The 14,816-nt window shown below is 41.0% G+C and overlaps 3 protein-coding genes and 1 non-coding gene across 6 annotated transcripts in view; 3 read left to right on the forward strand and 1 right to left on the reverse strand.

Moving 5' to 3' along the window:
* Positions 1–3,328, forward strand: part of LOC122661620 (ATP-dependent Clp protease proteolytic subunit 6, chloroplastic) — a 39,584-nt gene extending 36,256 nt beyond the window's left edge. For both annotated transcript variants that reach the window (XM_043857076.1, XM_043857075.1), the window contains 3 exons: positions 35–88; positions 1,557–1,649; positions 3,052–3,328. In XM_043857076.1, coding sequence (XP_043713011.1) covers positions 35–88; positions 1,557–1,649; positions 3,052–3,099 — 195 coding nt within the window. In that variant the 3' untranslated portion in view covers positions 3,100–3,328. The remainder of the gene's footprint in view (positions 1–34; positions 89–1,556; positions 1,650–3,051) is intronic.
* A 528-nt stretch (positions 3,329–3,856) lies between these two features.
* LOC122661621 (mediator of RNA polymerase II transcription subunit 32-like) overlaps positions 3,857–14,816 on the reverse strand; it is a 31,112-nt gene continuing 20,152 nt past the window's right edge. Inside the window, exons 2-3 of the mRNA XM_043857079.1 lie at positions 10,559–10,566; positions 3,857–3,867 (exon numbers count right to left, since the gene is read on the reverse strand). The gene's annotated coding sequence lies outside the window, so the exon portion shown is untranslated. The remainder of the gene's footprint in view (positions 3,868–10,558; positions 10,567–14,816) is intronic.
* Positions 5,879–9,399, forward strand: LOC122661616 (plant-specific TFIIB-related protein 1). Of its 2 annotated transcripts, XM_043857071.1 has the most exons (3): positions 5,879–6,531; positions 7,897–8,055; positions 8,294–9,399. In XM_043857071.1, the coding sequence occupies exons 1-3, from the start codon at positions 5,917–5,919 to the stop codon at positions 9,176–9,178; spliced, it is 1,659 nt and encodes a 552-aa protein (XP_043713006.1). In that variant the 5' UTR covers positions 5,879–5,916; the 3' UTR covers positions 9,179–9,399. The 2 variants fall into 2 exon arrangements, with proteins under 2 accessions (XP_043713006.1, XP_043713007.1); XM_043857072.1 differs by lacking the exon at positions 7,897–8,055.
* On the forward strand, positions 13,849–13,922 carry TRNAT-AGU. The gene has a single exon. It is a non-coding gene; the product is annotated as a tRNA-Thr (tRNA).

A 14,816-nucleotide genomic window follows, 5' to 3' on the forward strand; every position in this document is an offset into this window, starting at 1 on the left:
CTAGATTATAAATTTGTGCATTGTTTGTTTGTAGGGTCATGTGGAGGACGTGAGACGCCAAGTCAACGAAGCTGTTCAATCTCGTCATGTAAGATGTTATTGCTGTTTGAAATATATGTAGTTGCATGCTTATAATGATTGTTGATTTAAGCAATTTTTCTTCCATTTTTTAACTTTAGTTGATCATGGTTGTCTCTTATGCATAAAAGTCAATATCAGACATTTTTGGTCAGCTGAAACTTGTTTCGACTTTCGACTGACTGTGGGTTCCAGTTTGGAACTCTCCTCGTGATTTTTTTTTTTTTTTTGGATGAATGAAAAATATATTAAAAGAAGAAAAGAGAAACACCCCCCCCGGCTCCAAAAAAAAAGGGGGGGGGGAAGAAAGAACAAGAAATACAAGGAGAAACCTCCACAACAAAAACAAGAGACAACCTACAGCTGAATCAAGCTGAAGGGAGACCATCCAAAGAGGGATAAAAAGACAAAGTCAAATCCAGACAACCAATCACCTATAAATAAAATTGACCTTCTTCCCATTAGGGTTATAGGGAGGAATAGAGGGGATCATCTAACTCCTACTTTGGTTTGAAGTTAAGGAAGAACTCTCCAAAAAGGCACCGTTCGCCCTACCAATAATGCCAATGTCATCTGCACTAGGCGGAGTGGTCATCATGACCTCCTTTTGATTGTTAGTAGTCACATCCTGCACCGACTCGATCTGAGAATACAGATGAGTCAGCGTATCTTGCGAGGAATTCTCCAACATAGCCATCTCAGCATCCATCAGTCCAAATATTTCTCCACGGCTCTGAGAGGGATCTTGGCTAACAACATTGTGACGTTGAGGAGCTTGCATCACAGGACAGAAAGATGTGACATCTACTTGAACAGCAGAAGAAGGGCAAAGATCAGTAGTAGTACAGCTTAAGTGCAAAAGATTTGAAGCTTCAAGTAATGAATGGTGGGCCCCCATGCCCATGTGACTAATGTCTTTAGAGTTCAAAATATGAGCAGTAGAATCTTGTGGCAATGAACCAACGGAGTTAGTTCTAGCCGTTACATGCATGTCAGTGAGCCCAACATCATTTGACACCTCACCACAGCTCAACGGCACATAAGAGGGATCGGTTCTATCCATAGTAATACCCTTTCTAAGAGGAACCGGAGAGGGTGAATTTATTTTACTTGCTGTCCTATTGAGTAATTCTGCTTGTCAAATTTGGTCTAGATCTTTTTATTTTGAGGGTGACTTGGAAGCTCGAGGTACCATGATGAAACCCTGCTAGTCAATGATTTATTATTTTTTCTCAACAATTAATGTTGGTTGTCAAATTTTGTCCTGGAAGTTTTATTTGTTGTTTGAGTGAATCAACTTGGAATCCAAAAGAATTTTGAATTAGTTTGAGCTTTAAGATATTATTTTCAGTTAGTTGCACAATATAAGTTTTGTCTGCTATTCAAACAATGCTGAACTAAGTTCGGACTTCAACCTTTATCAAGATTTCAAGATTCTTCTTCTGTCCTGCTTTAGCTTCCTCTTAATTTTGTTGCAGAAAATTGACATGATGTATGCTGCTTTTACTGGTCAATCTCTTGAGAAAGTGCAGCAGTACACTGAGAGGGATCGTTTTCTCTCATCTTCAGAGGTAATCTTGTTCTGCACCTGATGATAGTATCTTTTGGTTTCTTAGAAGAAATTTAAGGTTTCTGTTAAAGGCAAGTGATACATGTTTACCACATGCATTTGAAGTGGGCTGTAATTTGGATTTGGATCAGAGGTCTGAATTCAATTAGATTACTTATTTATGAGCTCAGAGAGGGTGGACCTCGGTGCAACGGTAAGGTTGCTCCATTGCGACCTAGTGGTTGCGGTTTCGAGTCGGGAAACAGCCTCTCCGCGAAGTGAGGGTAAGGTCGCGTACAATATGACCCTCCCCAGACCTCGCAGTGGCGGGAGCCTCGTGCACTGTGTAAGCCCTTTTCTTACTTATTTATGAGCTCCGAATTCCTTTGGACATACCCATCCTTAATAAAACATAAATACAAGAAGCCAAACTGCCAGAGGTGGGTTTTGAAGTTTGAATGTATGTGTATAACCGTCTGATTCTTAACTTGCAAAACCATCCAAGTGAATTGATACATTAATAATGTATGGGAGAGAAATAGGTATGCTAGCAGTATACCGTGAGCTAGCATCCTATGTGTCTAAGCTAGCATCCTATGTGTCTATCTCTCTCTTCCCCCCTTTGAAATGACTCTCTTCCCCCTTAAAGGGAGGAAAAGAGAGATAGATACATAGGGTGCTAACTTATGGTATACCGTTAGCATACCCAGCCTTTTCCCATAATTTATTGTGTGGATAATGATGGTTCTATTAGGAAAAGACTTGAAACAAAAGGATAGATGATAAAACAATAGATATATAGTGTTACTACTACTCTTGTTACCATCATGAGGCTGTGTTTTCTTGCCATGTGGAAGACTTGATAGGCTGTGGCTGGGTCCATGTGATAGAGGACCCCATTCCCATATCACTAGCCATATTTGAGCTGAACCAAAAGTCGTACAAAAGGGGAGTATAAAGTTTTATAAGATTATAAAAATGCCATATGGACTATGATGAAATCTAGTGTCATTTGTGTAAGTTTTGCGATGAAACTTGACCAGTGAAATAGGTGTAGGGTCCTTTATTGCATGAGCCCACCCATAGCTATTGATCATGATAGAATCCATTGACAGCCTTAGTTAGGAATCCTCTCCATCCAGAGGATCTCCTTGGTATATAAAATTGTCCAGTTTGGATGATCATTTAGGACTAAATTGGTACATATACTCTACTTGTCTGTTGAAACACAAGTACCTATCCAGTAAAGTTTTGTCCAGGGAGATGTCCTATGTAGGACTGATGCAATTGTGGGTCATGTCCTCCTTTATGATCTATACCATCTGGTAGATTTTCCAACATGAACTTTATGGGAACTGCATGATATTTGTTTCTCTAAATAGGTATACTGATTATTAGTACTCATTCTTTGGCTAACTGGGCAGGCTTTGGAGTTTGGTCTTATCGATGGTGTGTTGGAGACTGAATACTAAATTTAGAGGTGGAGATGAATCCAAGCTTTTGAAGGCACTGCATTGCCTTCATTGATCTTCATATCTTAATTTTTCGAAGAAGGTGCAATATAGTGATTTCAAGCTGTACCTGTGAATAATATTATCTCGAATTTTATTTTTTTTAATACAATATTGATATGCTTGATTTAGAGGGTCGTAAAGTCAGGTTGAAACTCCAATTATCTAGATTGTGAAATCCTGTAATTCTCATCCCATTTTAGCTTTGTTTTGGTTCAGTTGCTTGGTTACATTTTTGGCAGTTTTGTTGTCCTAACCTAGTGAAGGGTGAAACTTGGGCTGGAAATGATGATGAATGTATGGGATATTATTTCTTTTTTACCTAGATCTGCAAAGTCTTCTATGTCTATTCAACAATTTGCTGGTGCTTTGGTTTATTAATTAAGGGAAGAAGAATGCTGCCCGGCAGCATGCCCCCTGCACCCTCTCACATGGGGCAGTGAAATAACCATCCTGCCCCTCCCCTTGGATGCCCATGCTCATGCTCCCACTGGCCCCATGCTACGTTTCTTTGCATTTGAATAGTCCATGGACTGGAATTCTCTTTTAAAATTTGAGGGGTCATATCAGAGGAGACTGAATAAGGGGTGATTGTATCCACTAAATCTTCACAATATTAAGCAGTGCAGCCCCTTCTCGCCAGCAAATGGGATTGGTTTTCAGCTAGTATGGTGGACAAGAGATTATCAAAAAGAAGCTTAAGCTTTCAAGTACATTCCAAAAGCTGTTCTTACCCCCCAGTTCAATCAGAGCAACTGAGCAAGAGATTTGCTAGCAGACCTAATTTTGCCATAAAAGAAAAAAGGAGATCAAAACAAGTTCTTTTGCATACTCTCAAAGGTCAAAGCTGTAATGTATAGGCATGTTTTAGTGGAATGCAAATACTATTAAAAACTACTAAGCATTCCTTGAATTAATGAACAATGAAGAACACTATACCTGTCAAGAGGTTATATTAGTTAGAAGGAGATCCTTTAAGTTAGAGAATATAATTAAGGGCTTTTGCTTACCCCACAGGTTGCTACCTGCCCTATGTGAACATGTCACACACAAGATCTTAGGCATGGGAAACCCACAAAATAATGGGGATGGGACTGGAAGTTTGGAAGTATGAAAAAACAAAGGTTTGAAATTTAGTTCAAATTACAATCTAACTTTAAATGATAAAGACCATGGAAAGAATGAAAATGCTAAACTGAGAAGTGCACCTTGAATAAATGAAACTTGCAATAAAAGTGATTCTTCTAGTTACAAAGTATAAGATTAAATTAAGGCAAAAGTTTTCATGCACGCCTGTGCATGTGTATGATTTGCATTAAATGTAGTCAGATTGGCATTTATGCCATCCGAAATGATATAAAGGCCCCTACATCCCTTATTTGATGGAGTTGATGGGAGAATCTACTGTGTAGGAACCCCTTTCCCATTAATATAATCATTTGTTCATTACCAATATGATAAAATAATGATTTGAAAATTGATTAAAATAGTAATCACAATTAGAAAGGTAAAAACCATTTGAAAAACAAAAATATTGTATGGTTGCCTTAATTTTTTTAATGGAATGTTGTATAAGAACTTGAGATAAAAAGAATGTCCCAGCTCCCGCCTCTCATTACTACGGGGTCTAGGAGAAGCAAATGTACGTAGCCTTACCTCCGCTTTGGGGAGAAAATGTTTCAATGTTTCGAATACGCAACCTAATGATTGCAATAGTGCTACTTAACCTTTGCGTAAAGACTTTTAGTTCAATCAAAATTCTGAAAATCTTTATCTGATTATTAAACATCCTTAAGGTTTTTAAACTATTTAGTAGGGGATTGTGATCGTCACGCTATCAAAACCCTAATACATGGTAACCTACGAGATAGGAGGAATACATAGTGATTGTTTGCTGTGCTACCGCAACAAAGCATCCTCACACACAATTGTACGATGATTGTAGATCAATCAGTGTTCATCAGGGATGGTAAATAGGGGTGCAAGTTTGGCCCTGCCGGCCCAAACCTGCCCTGAGCCCGAACAGGGTCTGGGCTGAGATATTTGGCCCTGAGGGTGGGTCAGGGCTAGAAACTTCTCGCCCTGAGTTAGGGTCGGGTCGGGTTAGGGTTGAGGCCTCGAGCTAAGCTTGGCCTGGCCCGGCCCGACCCTGATTTAAGTTATACTATAAAATATATATTGATATAATTTATACATTATGAACTTTAAATTTCACCCACATTTTTTTATATAATATACTATATATGAAGACAATAAGTGTTATAATATAATTTACTATATTATTATTTTATGTAAAATTAATAAGTTCTTCCCAGCCCATTTCAACCCATGCATTTCTTTCCCCCTCCCCATGATCAGGGTCAATTAGGGTCGGCCCGGCCCGACCCTGAGGGCGGGTCAGGGTTGGATTTTTCTAGCCCTGAGTCAGGGTCGGGTCAGGCTTGGGCCTAGCTAAGGGGACTTAGGGTTGGGCTAGGGTTCTATAAAGCCCGGCCCAACCCGACCCTGTTGTAGCCCTAATGGTAAACATCAGACATCAAAACCCTAATGCATCATAACATAGAAGATACGATGAATACATAGTAATCCATATGGTTGAAAACTTGAGATTGTCACTACATTTGATTTTTTTTTTTTTTTTTTATAGGTTGAAACTACATTTGAAATTTGACTTCCTGGTAACTCAAGACTTCATCCATCCAACTGTACAGTGAGATAGCACTTGGTAACCTTAAAATAGGAAGACTGCGAGGGATAGAAAGGCGGAGGATTTCAGAAATGCGGTGCCCCTACTGCTCGGGGGCGCAAGGTCGCTGCACAATCACCACGTCAGGGCGGTCGGTGACGGAGTGTTGCTCTTGCGGGCGAGTGGTAGTGGAGCGACAGACACAGGCCCACGATCTCTTCCTTCTGCGTGCTCAAGACTCCCCTCTCTGCCTTGTCACCTCTGACCTCTCTTCTCTCCCTTCTCCCGCTGCTGTGGGCGACACCAACGGTGACGACGAAGACCCTTTCCAGCCCACTGGCTTCATCACTGCTTTCTCTACATGGTCTCTTGAGTCCAGCCCTCTTTTTGCTCGCTCTTCCCTCTCCTTCGCCGGTCACCTCGCTGAACTAGAGCGAGCCCTCGACTCGTCTTCCTCCTCTTCTTCTTCCTCTACGAGCTCCTCCGGACCGGGTGGCGTTGTCGTTGTCGACAACCTTCGTGCTTATCTCCAGATCATCGACGTAACTTCCAAATTGGGTCTCGATTACGATATCTCTGATCACGCCTTTCAACTCTTCCGGGACTGTTCTTCTGCTACTTGTTTGAGGAATCGCAGTGTGGAAGCACTTGCCACTGCTGCTCTGGTTCAGGCTATCAGGGAGGCTCAGGAACCTAGGACACTCCAGGTATTACTCTTTCGGGCTTCCTGTCTGTTCTCTGTTGGTGTTAATAGGATGTTGTCCCCAGAATGTGTGAGTTTGCTTGTCTGTGTATGCGGTGAGGGGTTTTTGTTGAATTGGGCTCCTTTTGTTTAATTCTTGTTTTGGTTAATTGGGTTGGCTTGGATTCCTTTAGTATGAAATGGTTCTCTGAATGTTTGTGATTTGGTGGTCAGGAATTGAGCATTAAAAAACCTCATCAGAATCCTGTTCCGTATGAAAGGGAGAAAGAATTGGGTTTATAAGGATTTGTAAGATAAATAACTGTCTTTGCAGCTTACAAGCTGAGCATTCTAGACATTTTGTGTATGGGGTTTGTGTGTTGGGGGGGGGGGGGGGGTGGAGGAGAAGAGTGGTCAGGAATTGAGAATTAAAAAACCTCACCAGAATCCTGTTCCGTATGAAAGGGAGAAAGAATTGGGTCAATAAGGATTTGTAAGATAAATAACTGTCTTTGCAGCTTAAAAGCTGAGCATTCTAGACATTTTGTGTATGGGGTTTTGGGGGGGGGGGGGGGGAGGGGAGGAGAAGGGTGGTTTTGGAGTTGGTATAGGTGGAGATTGAAGCTCTGGTAATTCCTTTCTAAAGAAGAAAATTTATTTTCTTTGTATTTATTCTTGTTCTTACAATATTGTATCTACGTTCTTATCTCTGTCCCCTAAGTTTGTATAGTTTGTATTCGCTTATGTCTCCGGAATCTTTGAGGAGAATTTTTACATACTGTCTATTTTGGTGAGTGTATTAATTTTGGAAGGATTTATATGAAGGGAATGCATATAGTTCCATGCATTGGAGAGTAAGTGAATCTCAAACAATAAGCTCATTTGTTCTTCATATGGAGCCAATTGTCAGTGACTCGGTAATGAAAATGGTGGAATATTCATATGACTAAATTCAGTTCTCTTTTAGTGTCCTTATCTGATGTTCTTTTTCTAGTTCCAAGCCTCCATTCAAATTCCTGGAAGTTTCTTTATTAGTTTCCCTCATGTTTAGGGTAATTCATAGTATTTATTGATAGATAAGAGCATAGTGCTTCACAGACCACCTTTCGTCGTTGTATTTGCTTGCCTTCCCTCACATTAGGGATTGGGGTAACTCTAGGGAAACCCTGGAGTTTGTTTTGGGTTTCTTTGGTTCCATATGAACCAACTTAAAGCGTGGGGAGGGGTAGTATCCTTCGCATTGTACTACATGAAAATGCTAGGAAATGGATTCCAGCTCCTGAAGTAGCTGAACTAGTTGTTTGCTTCATATGTAGGACAGAGCAACCCTCCCTTGCCCCTTCTAATATCTGTTCTAGAACGTATCTAACCATTCTGTTTGACAAAACAGGAAATCTCAATCGCCTCCAATGTTCCCCAAAAGGAGATTGGTAAATACATCAAGATATTGGGAGAAGCTCTGCAACTTAGTCAGCCCATTAACAGCAACTCCATAGCATTCCACATGCCAAGGTTTTGCAATCTCCTCCAACTCAACAAGTCAGCCCAGGTAATTTACCAGGGAAAAGAAGATAATGATTTGGAAAACTCTCTTCAAACTTCATTAAGGTTGGATAACTTGCAAGCGGGCTCAACTCTCCCAGCTACAAAATCTCATCTGGGGAGTGTTAAGTCAATGGCCCGATTGCTGGAATTTTCAACCTCTTGCTCTTTATTTTCTTCATTAATGAACAATTTAAAGTTTTTACACTCACAATGATGCTTCAATCAACCTCCAACCTTGTCAGGAACTGGCTACTCACATTGGTGAGGTGGTGATCAACAAATGCTTCTGCACCCGGCGCAATCCAATTAGCATCTCTGCTGCTGCAATTTATCTGGCATGCCAGCTAGAAGACAAACGCAAGACCCAGGCAGAGATCTGCAAAGTGACAGGTCTCACTGAGGTCACTCTAAGGAAAGTTTACAAGGAGCTGCTAGAAAACTGGGATGATCTTCTCCCAGCTAACTACACTCCTGCTGTCCCCCCGGAGAAAGCATTCCCTACAACTTCAATCACCTCAGGCCGATCATCAGCTCCTAGAACAGACCTGGCTGATGTTGCTGCCTTGTTGGACAAAGATAAGCAAGCTGAAGTTACCATACCTAATAAGTCAGCTGAGTTTTCAGAGACAGATCATCAAGCTAGAGGCAAAGAAGAGACTGAAAGTAAAGGCAATTCTCGAGTACCCAATTCTAGTTCATCACCTTATGGAGTGGGGAACACAGAACGTGTGTTGAATATTGCGACAAACATCTGGCAGCCCCAACAGCCCCCGATTCCACTTGGTACACCTGGTTCTCGGCCAACAGGTGAGAGGAATCAGATTTCTGGTCGAGGTATTGATATCAATGAGGCTCAGCTTAGCACTCCAGACCTTGAGGAGAAGGTTGATAGAGAAGCTAAGGCTGGTATAAGTTCTCAAAGGCCAAGCCCATTTTCCAGTCCCCAAGCCTCAAGTGGGAGCTCTAACCCATGGCAGTTTCATTCTCCTTCTGTGACAAGGCCACCTCTTTATGCTCAGTTTGTGCAGAAACCTCAGATAATGCCAGGTTTTCCAGAGCCCAAAGGGACTGGGAGTCAAAAGGGCAGTGAGAAAGCAGATCGGGGTGGAGATACTGAGAGACAATAGCCTCGAGGCTCTGGGTATCTAATAGGGTGTCATATCATGTTGCGGCTGCCTACGAATAAGTTCTCAATTTGTAAATAATCTTCAAAGCTGAGGGCTTATCTTGTAAGTCAATTTGTTTACTCACTTTCAGGAACCCTTACCTTGTAAGATTTTTGTATAATGTCCTGTCACATGATCAACCATCTCTTTGGAAGGTTTTATTATTATTTTTTTGGTGAACACTGGTGGGCTACATTTTTGGGTTTTTTGACCGGATTCGGCTGAAACCAAAAGGGCATTGGTTGCTTGCATTACTCCTGAATCCAGAGTAGATCAACTGAATTTGTTTACCTACTTCTGTATGGAGGGGTATGTGCATACTGCTCAGCAGTTCATGTAACACTCTTAAACCCAAGTAAGTCTTGCACCAGAGAAATAAAAAGCTGTGGAGTGTGGACTGGTGGGAGATCTTTCTTTTTATTTGGGGTGGGGTGGGGTGGGGTGGGGTGGGGTGGGGAAGGGGGTTGGGTTTGGTGTTTTGGTTTCTGGAATCTGGTGGTCCGCATGTCAAAGAACTTCTTGTGGAAACAAGGGGGTGGATATTGCACTGCATCTCAGTTTTTTGCTACATGGTGGTGTCTTGGCATTGGACGCCCAAAGTCTGTGGACATGTTATCTATGTCATCATTTATTGACGAGTTCTGTCTAGATTTGCTAGACTAGAAAACTTAGTCCATTTGTGGACAAGGACAATGTGAAAAAGATGCATATATGATGAACTAAAAGATTGATACAAGCTTTCAAATTTGGTATGTGGCCTATTTATGGATTATTCATTTATCCAATGGTCAAAATGAGCAAATGACAAATTCCACAAGGCATAAATGGTCGAGGCAGTCAGAAAGTCTCTTAGTTGAGCTACAGTGGGCAACCTTTTCCCTTCAATAAAATTCTTCTTATTGTTGTTGTTGGGATGGAACTATCCATCTGCCAACTTGAGTTCAGACGTAAGTTATATCTCTTTGGCTCTTATCTTCTTCTTCCAAATTAAGAATCAGGACTGAACATATTGTCTGCAGTTCAGTGCAGGACTTAATCAGTACAATTTGGCACTCACCATCTTAGTTTTGAAAAAAAAAACCCTACTTTGCTAGCCTTATTTCATTTGGCAAACAAGGAGATAATAAGCAAAGCTGCTTGGGACCCTTCCTACATCCTGCAATTATATAAAATGATGCAGGGAGACTGGCAACCCGACAATCTTATCCTTCATAAGGTCCTCCATGATCACTAGCTCCCTTGTTCTTACTTGTACTCTTTTTTTTTTAAGCTCTGTGAACTTATTCAGGTGCTTCGGACCAACTGTACACCTTGCATGCCACAGTCGGTGTTAATCCTCACAGATGGTGCTTTTGATGTTGAAACTAGACATGCTGGTTGAGGTGCTGTGTTGTTGAATCAAGGGACGGTATAGAGTGGTAGATTGGAAGAAACAAGATTTAGATTGGCATTGGCACTATGACACTAATTTCAACTATTATCATTATTACAAATTTGGGATGAGGGATCCATATCATTTTTTCTAAAACTTTTAAGGGGGAAGTTTTCATGCACGGCTGTGTAAGCATGCACGATTATGTCTCCTCTCACAAAGAGTTGGAAAAGTCAGAAACCCTCACCCATTAATTAATGCCTTGAAACTCACACCCTCTCACATACACGACCAACTTTTAATACCATCAGATTTTTTTTTATTTTTTATTTTTCATTTGAATAAAGTGCGATACCTATGAAATGTTTCTGGGCATGGTGGTGATGGCCCGTAGCATGCAATTGAGTGCTGACCTGTCCCAGTAGAGGTCACTTGTTCGACTCTTCTCCTGTCAAATGCTTGACATCTTGTAATTCCCCCATTGTCCCTCCTTGTGGGTACTCCACCTTCTGGTAGTGGTTGGACATTGACCCAAAAAAATAAAAAATAAAAGCATGAAAAATCCAACCTTTGCTTAGAGCCTTAAGTAACAAACGAAAAGTGAAAGTGAAATGATCTGTGTAATGAGGTTTCGTGCAAAAAGTAATAAGAAATCAATCTTAAGGGCAAGAAATCATAAAATGATCGGACGGCTTCTGTTTTTCATTTTCCTCTCCCCATCCTTTCCGTCTTGTGGTCGATATCGAGGAGTTGAACTTTCGCCAAATCTTTTTTGGGGAAAATTATGCATACATCTCCTATACTTTGTCTTGAGTGTAAATTGATCCCAAGTTTTAAAAAATTAACGTATATACCCCCCTTAACTTTTAAAACCATGCTAAAATAATAGTCTGTTCATACCACTTTAAGTGATGATGTAGGGTTCAAAGTGAACATGAAATTACTTTTTTACCCACTAACCTAAGCAATGGATGAAGAAATTGTCCCTTCTTCTATCTTCCTTCCCAAAATTTTCTTTCTGAATTCTTCTTTCTATGGGTCTGATCAAGGGGCTTACGAAAGTGAAGAGCACTTATCCACTCGTGGTGGCTGTCTAGCTTGCTTGACGTTCCGGTAGGACATCACCAGATTGTCTAGGGATCCAGATCCTTTACTGCCAAGCTGCCCGATAGGATCGTGCTGCCCAGACACATTGAGGTTTGCAATGACCACCTTACCCCCACTTGGGCAAGGCATTTGGGCAGGGTTAAGGCGGTCATTACATGCCTTGCCGTGTCTAGACAGCACGGTCCTGCCGGGCAGCTTGGCAGTAGAGGATCCAAATTGATTCTCGAGTCCTAGGGCTGCATCTTTAGAGAGATAGAGCCGGTGTATCCACCCGAGAATCAAACTCAATTCGCCATGGCTTATTATGTCATCAACTACTCCAAACTCAGTATTCGGGAGGTACCCACGTTTAATTTCTTGTCTCTTTCTTTCTGAAAACTTCTTTTTCTCTGTTTCACTCTTGAATCATAGATAGATCAATGTACATATTTCACATTTTGACCACAGTTGGTTTTGTGTATGCAGTTCGTGGAGTACACCAAGATGGTATATTTGGACGTGGACATCCAAGTATACGAGAACATAGATCACCTTTTTGAGCTCGGTTCCTCTGCACGTACCAACAGGTGAACGTACATGTGAGAATCACCCACATGTCTTTTTTTGCCATTTACAAGAAGAGGGGTTTTTATGGAACAAAATTAAAATGTGATTGGCTCTGAGATGTACGTTCACCTATTAGTATGTGTAGATGATCCATTCTCCACCTTTTTTAGCTTCAAAATGGGTATTTCTACGCTGTGATAGACTGTTTCTGCGAGAAGACATGGAGCCACACTTCACAATACAATATCGGGTACTGCCAGCAGTGCCCAGACAAGGTCAAATGGCCTGTCGAGATGGGCTCAACACCTGCCCTCTACTTCAACACTGGCATGTTTTGTGTTCGAGCCTAGCCTCTCCACCTGCACGACGACCTCTTGAGGAATCTCCAGGTCACTCCTCCCACTACTTTTGCAAAGCAGGACTATCTCAATATGTTCTTCAAGGACACCTACATGCCCATCCTGAAAATGGAAGAAGGGGGAATCTCTTCACCCACCGCTTAAGTTAAACTATATTACTATAAAAGATAAGGGTAAAAAAATAATTTCTTGTCCACTTTATACCCCACATCATCATTTAACGTTGTATGGCCGTATGGGTAACAAACTGTTGGTTTTGCATGGTTTTAAAAGTTCAGGGGTGTACACGTTCATTTTTCGAAACATCTGATCGATTTGCACAATTGCACTTAAGGCGAAGTACAAGGAGTGTACGTGTAATTTTTCCTTTAACAAAAAACATCAAAAAACATCCCTATCGCACACTGATCTTTTTTACTGCCAGCTATTGTCAACCACACGATCAAGATCTGTACGAAGGTTCTCATATATTTTCCACGTGTCAAAAAGATTACGCAGAGTCATGGAAAGTTGCTAGCAGCCAAAGAATCAAGTAATCATACGTATTGGACCGTATATGTTCATAAATTGGGTTGTTGATATGACATGCTCCGATTAGGTATGCTGGACAAAAATAATATGTATCGGATCGTATAGACCCCCAATCGGTGATATGACCCAAGATGGGAAGATACGATCTGATACATAGTCAAGACGGAAATATGAGCATAGCAGCAGCAGCAGCGATAGCGTATCCATACATTGCGACATCTTCAGCATTAGAAGCTGAAGATCAGAGGAGTTGGAGCTGCCATCACATTGTGCAAGGAGTTGCATCTTGAGCATGTAATTGTCATATCCGATTGCTTCATATGATCTAACAACGGAATGTTTAAAACCTGACCTTGGCCGATGTTTTCTGTACTTTTTGATATTAAGATAGTTTGTGTTCTATAGATGACTGTTATTTATCACTTACATAGGAACATGGTTCATCTGGCTCATAGACTACATAAACTATCCACTAGGATCAGTCGTATAGGGGTTTTTTGATGTTGATCTGCATTGTAAGATCTTGTTTTCTTGATCGAGATGCCACCCTTGGCTTGGTAGTAAGGTTTGCAGAGACTTGAAAATGTATCCCAGGCGGTTGGGTTTGGGGGTGGTTATTATGTAGGAACAGTGATCCACTGATTCTCATAGCAAAGAAAAATTGAGAAAACTAATCTATGGTGATCATTTTATTCTTTCACAACCTATCATCACATGCTTTCATAGCTCAGTTGGTTAGAGCACCCGTTTAGTAAGCGGGAGGTCCTGAGTTCAACTCTCAGTGAAAGCAATTATTCTAATTATGAAGTTTTCTTCACCATTTTTTCCCCCCATCTACTTACCGGCCATTTTCTATTATTCAGTTTGCAGGAGACAGTGCACGGCGCCCCAGATTAAGATTTTAAGAGTACTTAATAATTTTTCCGGCAATAGATCACTGCCTGGTTACCGGGTGGGGACCAATGAGAGAGCAGACATGGACATCAATATAGATATGATTTTTGATTTCATGGAGGGCAAGGTGGTACTTTTTGCATGCTTCTGTGTCTTGAGGCAGTAGCCACGCGACCAGGTAGTGCTCTTTTCCTCTAATATTTTGTTGGGAAAGATACCGCTATCTGGCATGTGCGGTGCGCTGCCCTGCGACCAGACACAGAAACGCACGAAATGATCGCCGCAACCCAGGATTTTTTGCCTTTCCATGGAGGTGTGGCATTGCACACAGGGCACCACACTGAACACACCCAGGTAGGGTTCTTTCTCCCTATTTTATTTCATAAATAATAAGGATGTGTTGACCAAAGAAGTTGAATAATAAGTTCTTCACCAACGTTTGCCACGTCAGCTTCTCCTGATTTGTCCAGTTTCAAGCAAATATATTATAAATAGGTGGCAAAAGAAAGCCTCCATTCTCCAACTTTCTTTTATGAAGGATAACCTTATTACTATAAACTGAACTACATACAGTAACAGGAGAAGTTCATCCCATCACTCCTAGACTTCCTGAATACATTTGAAAACAGAAACATATACAACATCAGAAGAAGAAAATCCCATAAAAGGGAGAATTTTGGATGCAGTTCTAGAATTCTTGGTTTAAAAGCCACTCTTGAAGTTTCATTTAAAAAAACATTGATTTCTGCTTTGGTCACTTACAATTATTTTTCAGAACAGAAAATTCATC

The sequence above is a fragment of the Telopea speciosissima genome, chromosome 5, assembly GCF_018873765.1.
Source record: "Telopea speciosissima isolate NSW1024214 ecotype Mountain lineage chromosome 5, Tspe_v1, whole genome shotgun sequence".
Taxonomy (NCBI): Eukaryota; Viridiplantae; Streptophyta; class Magnoliopsida; order Proteales; family Proteaceae; genus Telopea; species Telopea speciosissima.

Excerpts from the sequence above, each read along its gene's own strand:
- LOC122661616 (XM_043857071.1), top strand. The coding sequence starts at position 5,917 with ATGCGGTGCCCCTACTGCTCGGGGGCGCAAGGTCGCTGCACAATCACC. Across the intron at positions 6,532-7,896 it reads AGGAACCTAGGACACTCCAG|GAAATCTCAATCGCCTCCAA; the intron begins GTATTACTCTTT and ends TTGACAAAACAG. Across the intron at positions 8,056-8,293 it reads AACTCAACAAGTCAGCCCAG|GAACTGGCTACTCACATTGG; the intron begins GTAATTTACCAG and ends CAACCTTGTCAG.